Consider the following 16,658-nt stretch of genomic DNA (forward strand, 5'->3'; position numbering starts at 1 on the left):
TTTCAGTGCACTTCAATTATTAACACTGACGCAGGTTTTCCAATATGACGAGCTAATACCTTGGACGGACTGCTCCACTTCTTAAAAGTTATTCTTAAAATTTCACAAAACATATTAAAACATTCAAAAAAAAAAAAAGAAAAAAGTACACTGTCTCTATGCTCAGGCTTCAAAAAAATAAGGATTATTTTACAGGGAGGGAGGAAACGCAGCATTACCACCACCTAGGCTGTACGCTTACACTTTATGTTATACCAAAAGCTTGCAGATCCAAATAAGACTCTGATCAAAGAGTACTCATAACTTAATCTGATACATACAGAAACGTCTTGTACAAATTACAACCCTTCTAGTTTCCTTGTGACAATCTACTGTAAAGCAAATTTTATCTACATGTATTTTAAATAACACCACCAGAAAAATAAAAAGTTTATCAAATGAAAACATTTCAATTAGACCATGCTTTTGTTTTTTAAAATCATGCTCAATTTATACAGTAGTGAAGTTCATACTCATTTTTCTTTTTCCTTTTTTTTTTTTTAACAAAGATTCAAAACCGCTGATTGTAAACTCACTGAGGAGGCTGCAGTTTATTCTGGCTCTTTTTTGATTGTTCGCACTTTTTCCAGAAGTCCGTGCACTTCTCCATTCACACCACCGTGCTGATGAGAGGTGTTACTCCCCATATGGCTGTTGTAAGGGCTTCTTAAGTTACTAAAAGGAGTTTTGAGCTCTGGCTCAGATGTCAACTCCTCTTTGATTGTAACGCGAGTCGAGCTCTCGGTAAATGAAGGCTCATTCCAAATTTCTTTGTCGTGTGCTTCTTGGCTGCTGACGGAGCTGCCACCTTTCTGTAACATGTAGTACAATATCGGGTTGGTTTTGGTCAGTCTCGGGGAGTCTTTCTCGTAATCATTCTTGTCCATGCCCGTGATCACCCATCTGATGGGGCCCTTCTCACTGGGCACGGAGCACATGCTCAGCTGGTCGGGCTCCAGCCTGGACACCGCGCTCCCCAGGTGTTCAGGGAAGGGGGAGCTGGCCGGACTTTTGACTGCTACGGGGTACTGAAATGTTCTGTGATCCACACAATTGTTCTGCTGCACGGGGCTTCCCACCAACGATCTTACTGAAGAAATGGTGAATTCAGGTTTATTGACTGTTGCACTGGTTTTGCTTCCTTTTTTCTTGCCCTCTGTTAGTATGTTATTCCTATGTTGTGACAGATCTCTCTCACAGTTTTCTGAGAGAAGCAGCTGTTTCAACACATTAAAGCCTTTACTATCTCTAGACCAACTCCTATTTTCAGTTTCACTATTTGAACCATGACTTACACCGTATTTAAATTCAGCATCACTTCTGCTGAATTTCAGTTCTTGCTGGTTAAGCAAAGGCCCGTACAGCGCCTCGGTAGGAGAAGCGTGATTGTTTCCAGCATCAGACACATTACTTTTCATCTTTTTTAATGGGCTTTCCAAAGGCTCAGCATGAAGCTTCCTCTTCTTCGGTACTGTGCAAAGACTCCTGGATTCAAGGTGTGTCAGCTCGTTGTTTCGGTGACTCCTGTCAGGCTCATCTGCAGGGTAATTGTCTTGATTCTGTCTCAGCAACCTACTTAGCAGGCCATTTTTGGAAAAAGAGAAATCTTGAGGTGAAAGAGGCTCAGATTTCACCTCCTCGGATGCTGGAGAAGCAGCTGTGTTTCTCTGCAGTGAATGAGCAAACCCTTGGAATTTGTTACTCTTGCATTCTCTTACTTGTTGTGCATTTGAATTATAAGGAACATTTGATTCGTCAGATGGTTCAGTTTTTATTTTCACCGTCAATATTTGCTCATTCAATGCCTTGTCTGTCTGTTCTTGAGAACTTTCATCTCTTAAAAGCATCCTCTCTTTCTTTTCACTTTTACCTTTATTGGGAGTTCCCAGAAGCAGCTGAAGGACAGTGCGCCTTTCAAGGAGATTTTCTATTTCCGAACCTGGAAGTCCTTGTTCAGCGGGTGAGGGCTGACAACTGAATATTTTGTTATTTTCTTCATGCATACTCAATTTATTCGTAAGCAGAGGGCTGTTCAATCTATCAATCAAGCCCACAGGTTTGTCCATGTTCCCTGCCAGCAGCTGTTTGCTAGCTCTCTGTTCCTCACTCGACATGGAACTCTGCATGCCGCACTGAGCCAGGTTCTGCAGCAGCTTGCTGGCACTGAACGCCGACGAGTTCTGGGGACTATCAGTCCTGCTCAGCTTAGCTCCTTGAATTTCCTTGCTTTTGGACAGGTCTATCAAGTGCTTAGATGCAGAATTCATCAGTCTGTCTGGCTGGATGCTGCAGGCATAGGGTGGCGAGCTGCGCTTGACAGCCATTGCCTGGTGAGAGAGGTTTATAGGAGAGTCTGCTTTTGTGGAAGCCAGCAAGGGTGGAGTGCTTAACGGAGTCATGCGGTTGGCACTGGGACTGTCAGCAACAGGAGTCCTTTTCCCAGTCTGTACAGTGAATTTTGCCACATCAGCTGTACTGTGTGGTCCCTGAGGATCGTTACTCTTGTCTACCTGTTCTTCACTCTTATGCCCAAGTAACAGCTGCAGTAGTGTTACTTTCTGGTGGGGATTCAGCTTAGAAGCTTTCGGAGTGTCTTTCTCTTCCTTGCTCTCTGGACAGGAAATTTTTGGATCCCAGTTACGAAGCAAGGACTGAGTCAGGTTATCCAGCGATGCAGGTGGACCTGCATCTGGCTTATCTGTCCTCTGTTTAAAGGATAGGTCTATAGGAAGACAGTTAGAATGGGAGCTTTCGTCATCACTGCTGTCTTCTGTAAAACTGGGATTGTTGTCTGAGTACTCATCAACAGTTGTTGGTGTGCTGCTGTCTTCAAAAATGCTGGCTCTCTCGCTCTGCTCACGTCCTTTCACGTGCTTGGTGGTGTTCTGGCTTTTCAGCAGATGTAAGAGCAAGCTGTTGCTGGGAGAGGTTTTCAGGTTACTCCTTTCCACAGTACTTTTGTATCCCACAGTTTTGGGAGGCGAGTGCATGATTCCCACCGAACTCTGAAATGGTGCCACACTGCCTTTGCTAGGGACTGCTTTGGGGGACGATCCTGCCTGACCATTGAGATGGCTTGTCATTCCTTTGGCCAAACCAAACTGGCCCATGTCCTTCTGAGCGCTCTCCTGCAGCCTGGCCATGGCCGCAAGCCTCTCGCTTGCAATCTGGTTGGCATTTTGTGCTTTTAGAGCGTGTTCCCTGGAATACTGCTGCAAGTGGGCTTCGCTGGAGAGCAGCAGGGCCAGCTGGCTGCACGCCACGCTGGGCTTGGGCGAGGCAGCAGGGCTGGATCGTTTCTCCACCATGCTTGCAACAGCCTGTAACCTCGCAGCACACGACAGGGGCTCGTTCACCACCTTGGGGCTGCTCTGCACTGCATGAGGAGATTCTATAAACCTCTCTTTGGGCAGGTTCTTGGTGATGTCAGGCAGGCTGTTGTCCAGCTTCTGATCTTTTGCTTTGCTCTTCTTCAGCAGAGTCTTCAGGTGGCTGGATGCAACACCATAGCACCTTAAATCTTTCTCCACTTGTAAAGAATCATGGCTAAGAGAATAGCCCTGCTCCTTAAGACTCTGTCTAATCTGCTGTGACAGAGCAACACTCTGCAGCCTAGAGCTGAATGACTGAAGCAAAGAGGCAAGTAATGTGCTATCCTGTTTGCCTTTAGGCACATTTTCAACCATACCAGCCAACAAAGCTTCCTTTTTTCCATCTAAATCCACAATGGAATCAGACAACCGCCTTCTCTTTGCTGCATTCCAGTCTTCTGAAGACTGCAACAGTCTTGCTTTTTTGAGGTGCAGCATGCCAGATCCCCGATATGTACTCGTGTTGAGAACTGGACCATTACTCTGACAGCTGGGAAATATATTTCCTGAAATCTTAAAGTTTTGATCCTCCCCACTATGCCCAGTGGACTTTTTGTCAACTGCAGTACCTGAGCCTCCTGCTGCTTGATGCATTAGTAATCCCTCTAGGTAAGTTAGAACAACAGAATCCTGGTGCATCTCAGAGCCAAGCTCTTCTCCATGAGTCATGTTCAATAAAAGTTTCCAAAAAGGCTCTGTTTCTGTTCACTTCAAAGGCTAGTTTTGCTCAATCAAGATGCAGGGTTAATAACAGGTAGATGTCTACAGTGTTTTCTTAGAGACCTTCAGAAACAACAGAAAATGTATTATCCTACGCAGGCTTCTCCCAGTGTACACTGTTTGATGAGCCAGGTTTCCAATCATAGCAATCCTCAGCTGAGATCTAGGATATTTATGGACGATGTCTAGGAGAACACTCAAAACATGGTTTCACAGAAAAACAGTTCCATCAAATATTTGCTGCCTTCTTGCTTCTGGAGGCCAGTTTGCTTTTCTTCCTTTTCCATCTCCACCAAGCACATAAAATTCCTAAGTCAGAAACACAAAACAGAAAGAAAACATTTAGGATTAAGATATGATTGCATAAAACATTTTTTCCTTAAAAAAAAATCCAAACCCAACCCCCCATGCATTGTCTTCAGCAGAGATTCAGGATACATAAGCAACACATATTCCAGAAGAAACTAAAAATCAGACAAATGACAAAATACATGGTATCCAATAAAGAACATCATGAAAACAATTCTGCGTTGAAGTTTTACACAAAAATTAAGCTTATTTATCATCAGCACAGCTACTACAAGCCTTCACTGAATTTCACTATTCTGCAGCTAAAAATAAGAAATGGCAAACCTGACAGGAAAATCTGAAATCACTCTAAACACAGTTTGAAAAAAAAAATCCATAGAATTTTACTTAACAGTTGCATGAAATTTTCTTCTGTAAATGTAAATACACAGGACATGCAGCCTTATCACTCTTAAACTGAACTAATAGGAAAAGGCAGGCCTAAAGTCAATGTTTAATTTCAGGTTGCATATGACCTGAAATAACAGACTAGACAGCACCATATATATGATACATTTCTGTTTGGCAGGTGATGGTATTGCTCAAAGTAGAAACAAAGTTGTTAGTGCTGCCCAAGACCGTGCACCAGTGCAAAATCCAGTATGGTAACACAACGGGGTGAAATCTGTTGTTCTTACAACACCCAAACACCACAAGCTATTAGAACAATCATGTGATAAGAGTGGGGAAGAGGTTGCTTATGCCCCTGATGCAACATAAATCCTGGCATCAAAATCCTCCCTTCCCTGGAGGATTTTCACCTTTGCATTCTTTCTCTACGTGAAACACACGGTGGCAAAACCAAACCAAACCAGCTCTTCCCTGAAGTCTTGTTATTCTTCCAGAGCATGTAATATCTCTGCTAAATACCTCCTTGGGTGGGTCAGTGTGGAATAAAAAGCCATTTTACAATGCACAGCAATGCCACTTGTGCTGGATGCATCTCTGCAGTTTCACTTACAGGGCTGCTCAATGGCAGCAGGAACATTTCAGTCACCACACCTCAATAATGAGACCATTACACCACACATGCATCCTCCTTCACTCACTCACTACTAAACTGGCTAAATAAATATTCAACATGAGCAAAGGTAAGTGTCCTTCTGCATACTGAACTCTGTAATTTGCTTTCATGGGCTAAAACTCCATTGAAAATTTGTATTTACAAGTTTAAAAGTGATGTACACAGATGAAATCCTTGCCTCCTCAAAGTGAATGAATATTTTATGATTGATTTCCAAGAAGCAAGTTTTTAATTCAAAACCTACAGGCAACTAGAAGTCAGAAAATAATCAGATCTTAAAAATGTAAAGAATAAGAACTACTAAATAGCTGTAATATTAACTGTCCTTTATCTCCCTGGGCAAATATTCCCTTACTTGGTTTTAAGTCATCTAGAAAAACTCTAAAAATGGAGCTATCGTAAAAAAATAAGCCAAAACCAAACCCAAACAAAAAAATCTAACCAGTAATGCATTGTAAACGTGAGTATCTATGCATTTAAATATCAAATGCAAAGCTGTTAGCTATTATTGAGGTCTCAGTACTTCTCTCAGAAATACATGACCAGCATTTTCAGAATTACCTGTGGAAGACACAGTGCTCCTTCAAACATGAAACAACTTAAATGTGGATTCAGCTAACTGAAAATGACTGATTATCTTACTGCTCCTTCAAAAATCTCTGCACCTCTGAGTGGGCTTTTACAGAGTTTCAACCCCTCAAAAAAAGAATAAAAATCACAAATAACAAATCCCTAAAGATTTCCTAAGAAACTATAAAATATTCAGCAACGGTAACAGCAATACAAATATACTAATTTCCTCAAATAGCTGGGAATACATTTTATCTAGAGAATATATTTTTCCAGCTTCACAAAGTATTGCATTAAAGACAATAAAATTGAAATTCTGTCAGGATTTCTGACAATCTGGTAAAAGCAAGGCTTACAGGACACCTTTAAGATACAGTCCCAAACAAATGCACCATTAGGCCAATGTTCAGTCCAACTTTACTCACTACACCTTTAGGTAACTCAAAAGAGACAATGCATTTATGCAAATCCCTCAGGTACTCCAAAAGCCTCTTGCAGGAGATGACACTTGTAGCCAGTACAGTTTATATACAACAACTATTCTAAGAAGTGTTCTGCCACCTTTTTCATTTTTCATTTTATTATTTTATTTTAATTACCCAGTGCTAGGGAAATACTGATAAATTTAATGAAATTGGGTTGCTGCAAAGAAGCTTCTTTAAAGATAATGAAATCTGGAAAGCACTTAACACATTAGAACAGGACATCAGCAATCCTTTTAAAAAGCCTCTTTTGATTTAGTGCTGTAACAGATATTACAGTGCTAAAATCTCACATGACAATGTCCATCTGAGGTGTAGTCATGACGAATCCAAAGCAGCTTTGGAAATTAATGCTCAGCAGGACACTAAGGCAACCATTCAGTTACCTTCTAAATACATACAAAGTGTACAGAAGAACTTCCCAGGACCCACTGAAATGTTAATATTTTTTCTTTAAATTAAATATTTAAGAAATTACCAGAGCAGTGCTAAGGAAAAAGAAAAGAAAGTTAAAAGAAAAGACAGAAGAGAGAGAAAGGAGAAGTCACACAGCAACAAATTTCTTATTTTCCAGCAAGGGCTGAAACAACTGCTAAGATCTACAACTCTCTAGACCTAAATATTATATTTAATTACTATGAAAAATAAATTGCTAAGTTCATGTGCTTTCCTGACCACAACTACTCTAAATGCACTCATTTTTGTCACTTCTACTATTTCCTCCCAGACTTCTGTACAATGAGAAATAAACCAGATTGTTGTGCAGAACCTCCAGGAGCACCAACCCATTACAGCTCATTAAGCCTCATATTTACCTAGACAAAACTAAAGCAGCAGCAGAATCCAGAGCACAAATGCTGTAACCTGGTGAGACACTCCCCAAGTGAAGCACACCATGAGAAATCAGCTCTTCAGCCTTTTAAAGTGCCTAAGGAGAAGCTGTAGGCAGTATAGGAAAAATACGGGAATATTAAAATGTTCACTGAACTGCATACGTCCAGAAAATTCATTCCACTTTTGCAGTTGTTGAAGTTTTTCTTTGTTTATTTGCAAACTACAAATATATTTATCCACCACAAAGGATATTATTGATATATGTTGTTATTATTTTAAAGGAATAATAAAAACAAACTTTAAGATCCTTTGCTTACCATATATTACTGCTGCAAAAGATAATGAAATCTGAGAACACAGCTTCTAATATGCTAAAGCACAACAGAACCAATTGCTTTTTGCTCCTGAATATTTGTTTTTGATTTTTAACAAATTCTTTGAATGAATGAAAACTTCAACTGAAAACCTAACTGATACTCTACACAAACAGCAGACTTTAAGTTCACCCAATAGATATTTCCGGCTATTTAAGAAATTCTGGACAGTTCACCATTTAACTAGCAAAACCACATTCATGAGACATTTTTCCAATATCTCAAACTAGCATTTGCAGTTAAATCCTTTTGCTAAATGGAACAACACTAGACTAACATTATTTGAGTACGAGGGTTACATAATCTATTAGGTAATTCAAAACACTTGGTATTATCAAGGTGTCTTCTTCTGCAGTTTCAAATCAAGATCATAGGAAAGAATCTTACAGAAACCATTAAGGTATTCATTTGGGAAACTGGCAATGGCTAGCAGATTGCCCACATGAACATTTATTAGAAGACACATTACCCAAACTCATGCACATTGTTACAATGATTAATAGAGGTGGAGATTACTGTATGTTCACACAGATAAAACATTTTTATTAACTACATTTCAGAGTTCTTTCATGACTATTAAACTCCTGTAGCAATTTTATGTTCCATTTTTAAGTTGGGATGAATCAAAACATGCATTTGTAAAGCTAGAATCAAACTGGTCTGAGAAATAAAAATCTTCAGTTATTTAATAAATTTGGTGTTGGAATGCTTAGCTACTACTGGAAGAGCCAGAAAAAGCCTCTTACCAGCCTCACTGACTTCCTATTCTCATATTCCCAAGTGCAAAGGCTCCAGCCCACCACATCAGCCAATGGCCCAGACTGTCATTTTAATTATTACAGATTTGAGGAATGCAGTACAGTGATTACAGTGGCAGCTTGGGATCCAGGGGTCCAATTACTCACTGTGCTGCAGACAGGCTGTCTGACTTCTGGTTTTACTTCTGTGGACCCTGTTTTCCCAGATGGAGTAATAATAGATGGGAACTTCAGAAAGACAATTGAGGATAAATACATTAAAGGCTGTGTGTTACTCAGCAGCTCCAGTACCAGCACTGAGTAAGTACCTAAAACACAGGATTTTAAGTGATTTCTCATCCTTATGGCTGCCTGCAGTGAAATGTTGAAAAGCACAATGAAATTAGGATCTCAAAAAAAAAATCCTGGATGCACTGGGAATTGCGGCAGCATCTTGCAGTGAACTAAGAATGAGTGGGGGTAATGAGACTTGCTGTCCCAGAATTATTTTGTTATTAAGCTCAATTTGCACACCTTTGATTCCAGCAGGAAGGATGCTTTCAGAGTGCTGGTAAAAAGCACTTCAGTCTTCAGTTGGCTCTTTTTGCAAAGGTTCTGAGCAGGGAAACAGCCCTGATCAACAACCCCGGCACCAAATGCACAGAGCTGCACAAGAGAAGGTACTTCAATGGCACTTGAGCACGTGCTCTAAGAGAATCAAGTGTTTAAGTGCTTTGCTTTCCAAAATCCACGCTTTATTTGTGTCAGAAATCTGCTCAGATGAATGGAGCAGCTGAGACCTCTTCACAGTTTTGATTCAGGCAGCCAAGACATTTTGAAGGTTCCCTTTGCAAATGTAATTTGGAAAAAGACAAAAAGAAAAAAAAAAAGAAAGAAAGAAAGAAAGAAAGGCAGAAATGATCAGATGGAGGAGCAAAACTCAGCAGTAAGTGGGTGAATTCTCCCACAGCTGCACTCCAAAGAACTTGGGAATCCAGAAGCTTTTTTTTTTTTACAACTAATTCATTTAAATGAAATGAATCAGGCTGCTCTCCTACAACTGCAGGGTATCGGTTTGAGAAAGCAAAAATAAGCTTCTTCCCAGGAGCCTGGCACATTATTCTCTGCTCCTAGGCCTGCTGACTGACTCCAAAAGACATTTTAAACATGGGAAGGACAGCCTATCCCTTTCAGACAGCTCAGGCAGGAGAGGGCACATGAGGAATTGTGTTGCTGGCAGGAGCTCCTGCTGCTGCCAGGAATTCTGAAGAGGCTCCCGAGACTGTGACCCCACCAGGGCTGGCATTCCCCATCCCTGGCTGGGGCTGTTCCCTCCGGGCTGGCACGGAGCACACGGCAGTGCCGCTCCCTCTGTCAAACACCCCTTGGATAATGCAGGATTAGCAGCAGCCACGGCTTCACGGCCAAATTCTGCACGAGCACGGCAGTGGAAAAGCCTTTCTCCTGTGTTTTGTTAAGCTGAGTGCTGCCAAACCCAGCCCCGACCTGACTTTAGGGTTTAGACAGCAGAAAAGGTGTTTTCTTCACTATGGGGATGGGGCAGCAGCAGGAGGGGGTGTGTAGAAGGAATCAGACCCAAACCAGCCTGATCAAACCTTCTGATTATTTTAGCAGTTTCAGTTATGGCATTTTGCAAAATACTAGAGCAAACCAATCCCGTAACAGATGATGAAACAGTTCAAAAGGATGCAATATCTACCGTTTTACAAAAATTCTAAGTAAATGAATTGCAGTTTACCCACAAATCCTCAGTAACTGAATCTTTAAGTCACACAAAATCGACAGAAACACAGAACCAAGAGCACAGCAGGCACAAGACACAGTTTTTACTCTGAGAACAAGACCTGACAGTCCACTGGACTGAAATGTTAGAAAAATAACAACTGAGTTGGGAAGAAAATACCCCAACAGTTCTCGTGGTAGAGACCATTTAAATTTACTCGAGCTTTTAAGAAACCACTAAAACATAAATGCTGATTATTCTTGTTAATAGCAGAGCCAGAGGCACAGAAGGAAAGGGAGGCTGCTCCTACACATTCCATTTGGGGTGTGGAAAGGGGGATTCAGCCACCTCATCTCAAGTGTCCCGCCACTCCTCAGATTTCACATGGGATTCTCCAGTGCGGGAATCTGTGACTCACTCCGACCATGGAACACCACCCCATGACAACACCGAGGAGCTTTCGGATAGTATGTAATGTATATCAAGGGGGAACACGACATTTCCAGCGTGTGCTGGGAGGAGGTGTGGAAATGTCAGGGAGATTTCCATACCCACACAGAGGGGGCTGCCTGGGGAGGCAGGGCTGTGTACCCTGCCAGGACAGACACGCAAGGAGGAACACCTCAAACGCTGTGAAAAAGCTTTGCCTCGTGGAAAACACACATTCTGAGCACTGCTGGCTACACTGAGACTCATCCAATGCTGGCTCTCAAGCCGTCTTCTAGATCGTGGTGCACAGCTTGGAGAAGGCCACAGGCAGACATTTCTCCCGAAGTTACACTGGTTTTATATCTTACTTCATAAAGCTACCAGTGAGGAGTAGGAAAGAAATTGATAATGAAAATAAAAAGCCCCAACAAAAAGCCAAACCAACCAACCAAAATCCTACCTGAGAAATAAAAAAATCCCCCATCCAACATCACCCCAAACCGAATGAACCCACAAAAAAAGTGTAAATGGGAAGGAGGAAATGGGGGGCAGACAATTGCCATGAAAGCTGAGTTTGTGAAAGCCTTAGGTTCACCTCTCCAAGATTTACAAGCACACTTAAGCACCATACACAGCTTAATCTAAATGTGGCCTGCTCGTCAAAGCCTCCTGCAAAGTTCAGAGACGAAACACGTGTGGCCATTTTTCACGCTGTGACACTCTTCCAACAACAGCTCAGCCTACCTTAAGTATTTCTTATTCTAACAAGTACAAGAACATAGCATCACAGAAATGATCACTCCTAGATACAGAATACCCCACGCTGTTCATATAATTTGCTGTTCATCTGGTGTTTCACAAACATTTCAGTCAATTCCTTACTCAGACTCACGTATGTATATTTCTTCCTACAAGTACTACTGGAGGAATATTTCTATTTTGCTCTCTAATGGCACTGTAAAGGACATCTTCAAGCTCACTTGTTGATTATGGCCTGCTAACACTCTAGGCATGAACTCAGAAACACACTCTCTGCCAAGTCTTTGCTAATCGTAAGGAATGAAGAAGAACAGACATTCAACTTAGGGACACCACCTGTGAAGGAATCAAGTATTTGACACCTAAGCCTGCCCCATGAGTCAGTGCTCAATGGTCTTCTGCTGCCGAAAACAAAAAGGACAGAAACTAAAAGATAATGCAGAGAAGTTACACCCCCATCACACATCCATTAAGGACAGGGATCCAGAAATAGCACGTATCACTGAATCTCAACTAACGTGGGAAAGGGTGTTGATCCAAGCTCAGAAATAGTGAGCAGAAAGGCTACTGGCTAATTGAGTCTTCTAATTCAAGAGACCAAGAGCAAAAAACATACAAAAATCTACACAAAGACTTGTTTTCAGAACGGAGGAGGACAATATACAACATGTACAACAATATATATGCCCCTTCCAATGTTTGGTAAACCACTCGCCTATAAATAAGCAATTAAAAGCAAACTCAAACAGATTTCCATTCACTCTGACACCTACAAAACCAAGTCACTGATTATGCATTTAACTCTACATCAACTCCCCAGGAATGAAGTGTGATTAATATACACTGAAGAAATCAATGTCCTCTCCTGAGTAAAGCTTTTGAGTTATGATCAATGCATGCAGATAATGCATTTCCACCCAACTCTGACCTCCTGCTTGTTGGAGGGATCTAAAGATACAGGCATTTACTGATAGCAGTGACCTAAAATGGTGTATTTCTTGGAACAACTATGTCAAGTGGTTTGGCATATGTTAAGTCACTTTATGTTATTTTAACCAAGAATAGGTTTCAGATGTCAGAGTGCAACAAAGGACTAAAAAGTAATGCACGGTATTTTATTGACAGTAATAGCTGTGTTTCACTTGGGACCAAGCATTTCATGGCTATGAATGAAAGCCACTTTGTAGCGTTCTCAACAGAATAGGTTTCAGCTAGCTGAACACAAATACACAGGAATTCCAGGCAAGGTGAAATACAGGATCACAGTCACATAGCATTCAACTATATGTAAAACCCCCATAAAACCATGTTAGAGACCCAGATGATTTGTGGTTTGGGTTTGAAAGTTTTTAAAGTGAGTGGAAGGGACACAACAGCTTCTGGTTTAATAGGAGGTTTCAGCTAATTGTGGATGATGCTTACAAAGGCTGTTGTGGACATAGAAAAGGCTCATATACATACATTTAAGTGTGAAAGGAAAAATCTGCATTAGCAAGATGGTGTCTACTAGCTCAGTTCAAATAATTTTTTAATTTTTTGTTCCTCTGCAAAACAGCAATAAAGCCAAGCAAAATTCAAAATAAAACTAAGAACCAGCTTTAGTGAAACCTTGGGAGAAGAGGCTCATAACATCCTGTAAAGACAAAATGACAAAGAGTCCTTTTCAGGATGCCAGAGTTAATCTAAAAACATTCACAGCATAAATCCCTAAATAAAATGTTAAAAGGACTTGGTCTTATAAATATATACAGACGATCATCTGATCCTCACACATGAAGAACAGGACCTCACCTCTAGCCATGAGTCAAATGAGAACAATTAAAATACCAACTTAACTCAAAACCAGTGAAAATAACATTTACTGCCACGAAGGCATAGCAAAAAAAAATGGATAGCTGGTAAGGGGAAGTGTTTAACTATCCCTCACGGTAAGGACATACACTTTGAAATAATTTCCCAAAGTTTATGCTGATAACGGTGCCATGCATTTTAAGAAGATAATATGCCATCATCACAAATTTGTGGAAAGGAAACATTTTGTATCTGTTTTTAATGAGTTGTTCATGGAGAAAACAATTGCAATAGCAAAAAAATAAAGCTACTTATTATTATTGCTTGTTCCATTACTGTCAAGAGAGTTAAAACAGATACTTATGCCAAATAAAAAAGCAAAAAAACAAAGTAAAATAGATGTGTGACTGATTTTAGAAGAAAGCATGTGATTTTCTACATAAAATAACATTAGCCCAGAAATAAAAGACCTGTTAAAAATAAATCTATTACTCCATACTTGCACACAAGTATTAGCTAATTTGGGATCCTATTTCACAATGCCCCTGAAACCAACAACCTCACTAAGGCTCTATGAACCCGTATGCCCAAAGTGCCAGCATTACACCAACCAACTCTGCTGCCCTGTTTGCTCGTGTTCAAAATAAGGGCTGTGCTCAGCAATCTGCTGAGTGCACGTGGCACAAAGCTCCTGCAAGGCTCCAGGCTGAGGAGCTCATCACAGCCCAGAGAAACCCCACAGATCCTGCCAAGGCTCTGTTTTTGCAGCTCTCCCCGTGGGAACACGGGATTACAAGGGGCACGAGGCAGGACAAAGAGCAGGGACTACTTTCAGCGCTGAACCTCACTCAATGCCAAACAAAAGCACAGCCACTGGTGAGATGCTTGAAGAAAAAAACCCACCTCCAGGCAGAAGGCCCATGCTGCATTTAGAAGAGTTTATTGGTGAGCTAAAGATGTCTTTGTAAGAATCATTTCCACAAGAACAACAAAGTCAATGTCTTCAAACCCACTGAAATTTTAAAAGATGACTGAAAATTTTACTGACCCAAATATTTTAATTTTTATATTTTACCAAGGTATCCTGTGAAGCTGGAGTTTAAATCCTATTAAAGTGAACTTAGGTTGTCCATCCCTAAAATAGATTTGACATACAAACACAAACACAAGGTCAAGGTCACAGATCAGCATGAAAGATTACAAAGAGGACTGATGTAAGAGCTGGCATTTGATCAAAGCTCCTGGATGCATCTTTTTTTTTAGTAGACTTACCAGAAATACCACTACACTTCGTTTTCTTCACATTGCTACATTGCATGTTTTAAGCATTCCTTACACTTAAGAGCAGCTGCTCTGTCCTTATTTATTTTGATAAGAGCTATTAGGCAGCACAGCAAATAAACTAAGGAAAAGCTCTTATGTTAAATGAAAAGGAAGTGAAAGATACTTTTTGCCATCCTTTTCCCTCTATTCAACCATTGCTAATACACATTACATTACAAATTTAATTGTAAAACCCACTCAAACACATAGCAAGACCAGTGCTAAAGAATCAGGACCTCAGGTTTTAACCTGCAGCAGTTCAAGACATTTATCATATATAACAATTGTATATTTGGGTGCGCACTTCCAAGCACAATGCTTGATTATTTATCCTAATTATCTGTGTGCACAGCATATATTTCTCAATTAACAAAAAAAAACCTCAAGGTCTGTGCAGAACACAATCAAACTAACCTCTTCTGTAATCAGGACAACATTTACCTCCTAGAAAGCCTCTCTAATGCTGAAGGCTGAGTAAGTGAGCAGATTAAACACAGTAGCAACAGTTGAAAGACTCATTAAAACTCAGCTGCTGAAAATAGTCAGCAATGATAGTCATTTACTGATCTATCCATCCATCCATCCACGCACTGATACATTCTCAAGCTTTAAACACATGCAGGAGATATTCAGCTTACAGGTCACGTCTGCCACACGCACCCTCCTGATGCCTGAGCAAGAGGTGCCTTGGGTGACACCATGGCATTCAAAACGCACTGCTGCCACAAAGTTCACATGCTCATTGTAATAGGCAGCAATTTAAAGAATAGTGTGGCTTGTGCTCTTAATTCTTAACCCCCACTTTCAACACCAGCACTGCTCTGATGTTAGTCTAGACACGAGTGGGAGCAATTTATATTTAGACAGAGAGATGTCTATAACTACGACTGCCTGTGTTAATATTAAATCTTTTACTGGAACCCATTTGCAGTGACCTAGCTCACTAGTATGTGGGCATCTTGGACATTGCCAGTAAAACCTTCACACCATCACATACCCTTCTGCACCTTGTTTCAGCTATTGAACTTTTGTTTACTGATTTTCCTCCATTTTTGCAGAGCTAGTACATTTGCAGTTCTCTACCTGTGTAAGTGGGTTGTCTCAGCTACTAATGAAAAGGCCTCAAATGAAAAAAAGATGGAAAAAAAAGGTTTAAAAACTTGTCTCCCTTTTGAAAATATCCTTCACAAGAATTAGGTTGTCACCCTTTTAAGGTATAGCACTGCCTGAGCTACTAGGGCCAGATACAAATCTGGAGCCTGGGATGCCAGCTTCTCAGCACTGTGGTATAGGTGCTTTTAACTCTGATAGTGATTCATCAGACCCTAAAACAGTCACTGGCTTAAGATCAAATTGATTTAAGTTGTAGACCTCAGGGCAGTACAATTCTGCTCTTCCTTAGTCCCCCTTTTGCAAGCGCTTTCAGCTTGCAAAATGTGAGAAAAGGGGAAGTTGGTTATTTTCTTTTTCCAAGCAGAATTTCTATCCTTCCTAGTTTGTGAAAAGCTGATAAAGCTTCTCACTGCACTGAAGAGTTAGAAAGGGAAAAATAAAAGAAAGTAAATCAGACAATGATTACAACAAACCAGCAGAAGATCCTTCCACATCCACAAATCAGCAGCTTACTCTGACAACCAAGCACACATGAAAATGTGTATAGAGGATATTTCACAACTAAAAACATTTCTAGGAAACACATCATTATTAGCAGTACAACTGCCCAAAATGTGAAACCCTACAGCAAGTTTATTTGGAGTCACATAGCTTTTTTTTTTAAGTTTACAAACACATGAAAAAGCCTTTGCTTTAACTGAGCTGCATTACAGTGAGTAACTGTTCATTCAGTGTCATGGCAAGTCTTCTCTCAAGCTTATACTATAAAAACCCTCTTTAATCTTCACAACCAAACCCTTGATAAAACAAGACAGCAGCCATTGTGGGTTTGGGCTTTTTCCTTTTAAATACAAGCTCACACTCTTCACACACAAAACCTGCAGAAGCAAGAGGTTTCTGCTTGTTCTGAACTTTGGATCAAATCCCCCATTTATTGAGCAGCAGGGATGTGCAGGCTGCTGTTAGCAGCCAGTGGTGCTTTTGGCTGTGACACCATGTA

General features: G+C 40.7%; 1 protein-coding gene across 12 annotated transcripts in view; it reads right to left on the minus strand.

The window, feature by feature from the left end:
- Positions 1–515: 515 nt before the first annotated feature.
- NRIP1 (nuclear receptor interacting protein 1) overlaps positions 516–16,658 on the minus strand; it is a 100,203-nt gene continuing 84,060 nt past the window's right edge. For all 12 annotated transcript variants that reach the window (XM_074532867.1, XM_074532895.1, XM_074532864.1 and 9 more), the window contains one exon: positions 516–4,439. In XM_074532867.1, coding sequence (XP_074388968.1) covers positions 591–4,079 — 3,489 coding nt within the window. In that variant the 5' untranslated portion in view covers positions 4,080–4,439 and the 3' untranslated portion in view covers positions 516–590. The remainder of the gene's footprint in view (positions 4,440–16,658) is intronic.

Source organism: Zonotrichia albicollis, chromosome 2 (assembly GCF_047830755.1).
Source record: "Zonotrichia albicollis isolate bZonAlb1 chromosome 2, bZonAlb1.hap1, whole genome shotgun sequence".
Taxonomy (NCBI): domain Eukaryota; kingdom Metazoa; phylum Chordata; class Aves; order Passeriformes; family Passerellidae; genus Zonotrichia; species Zonotrichia albicollis.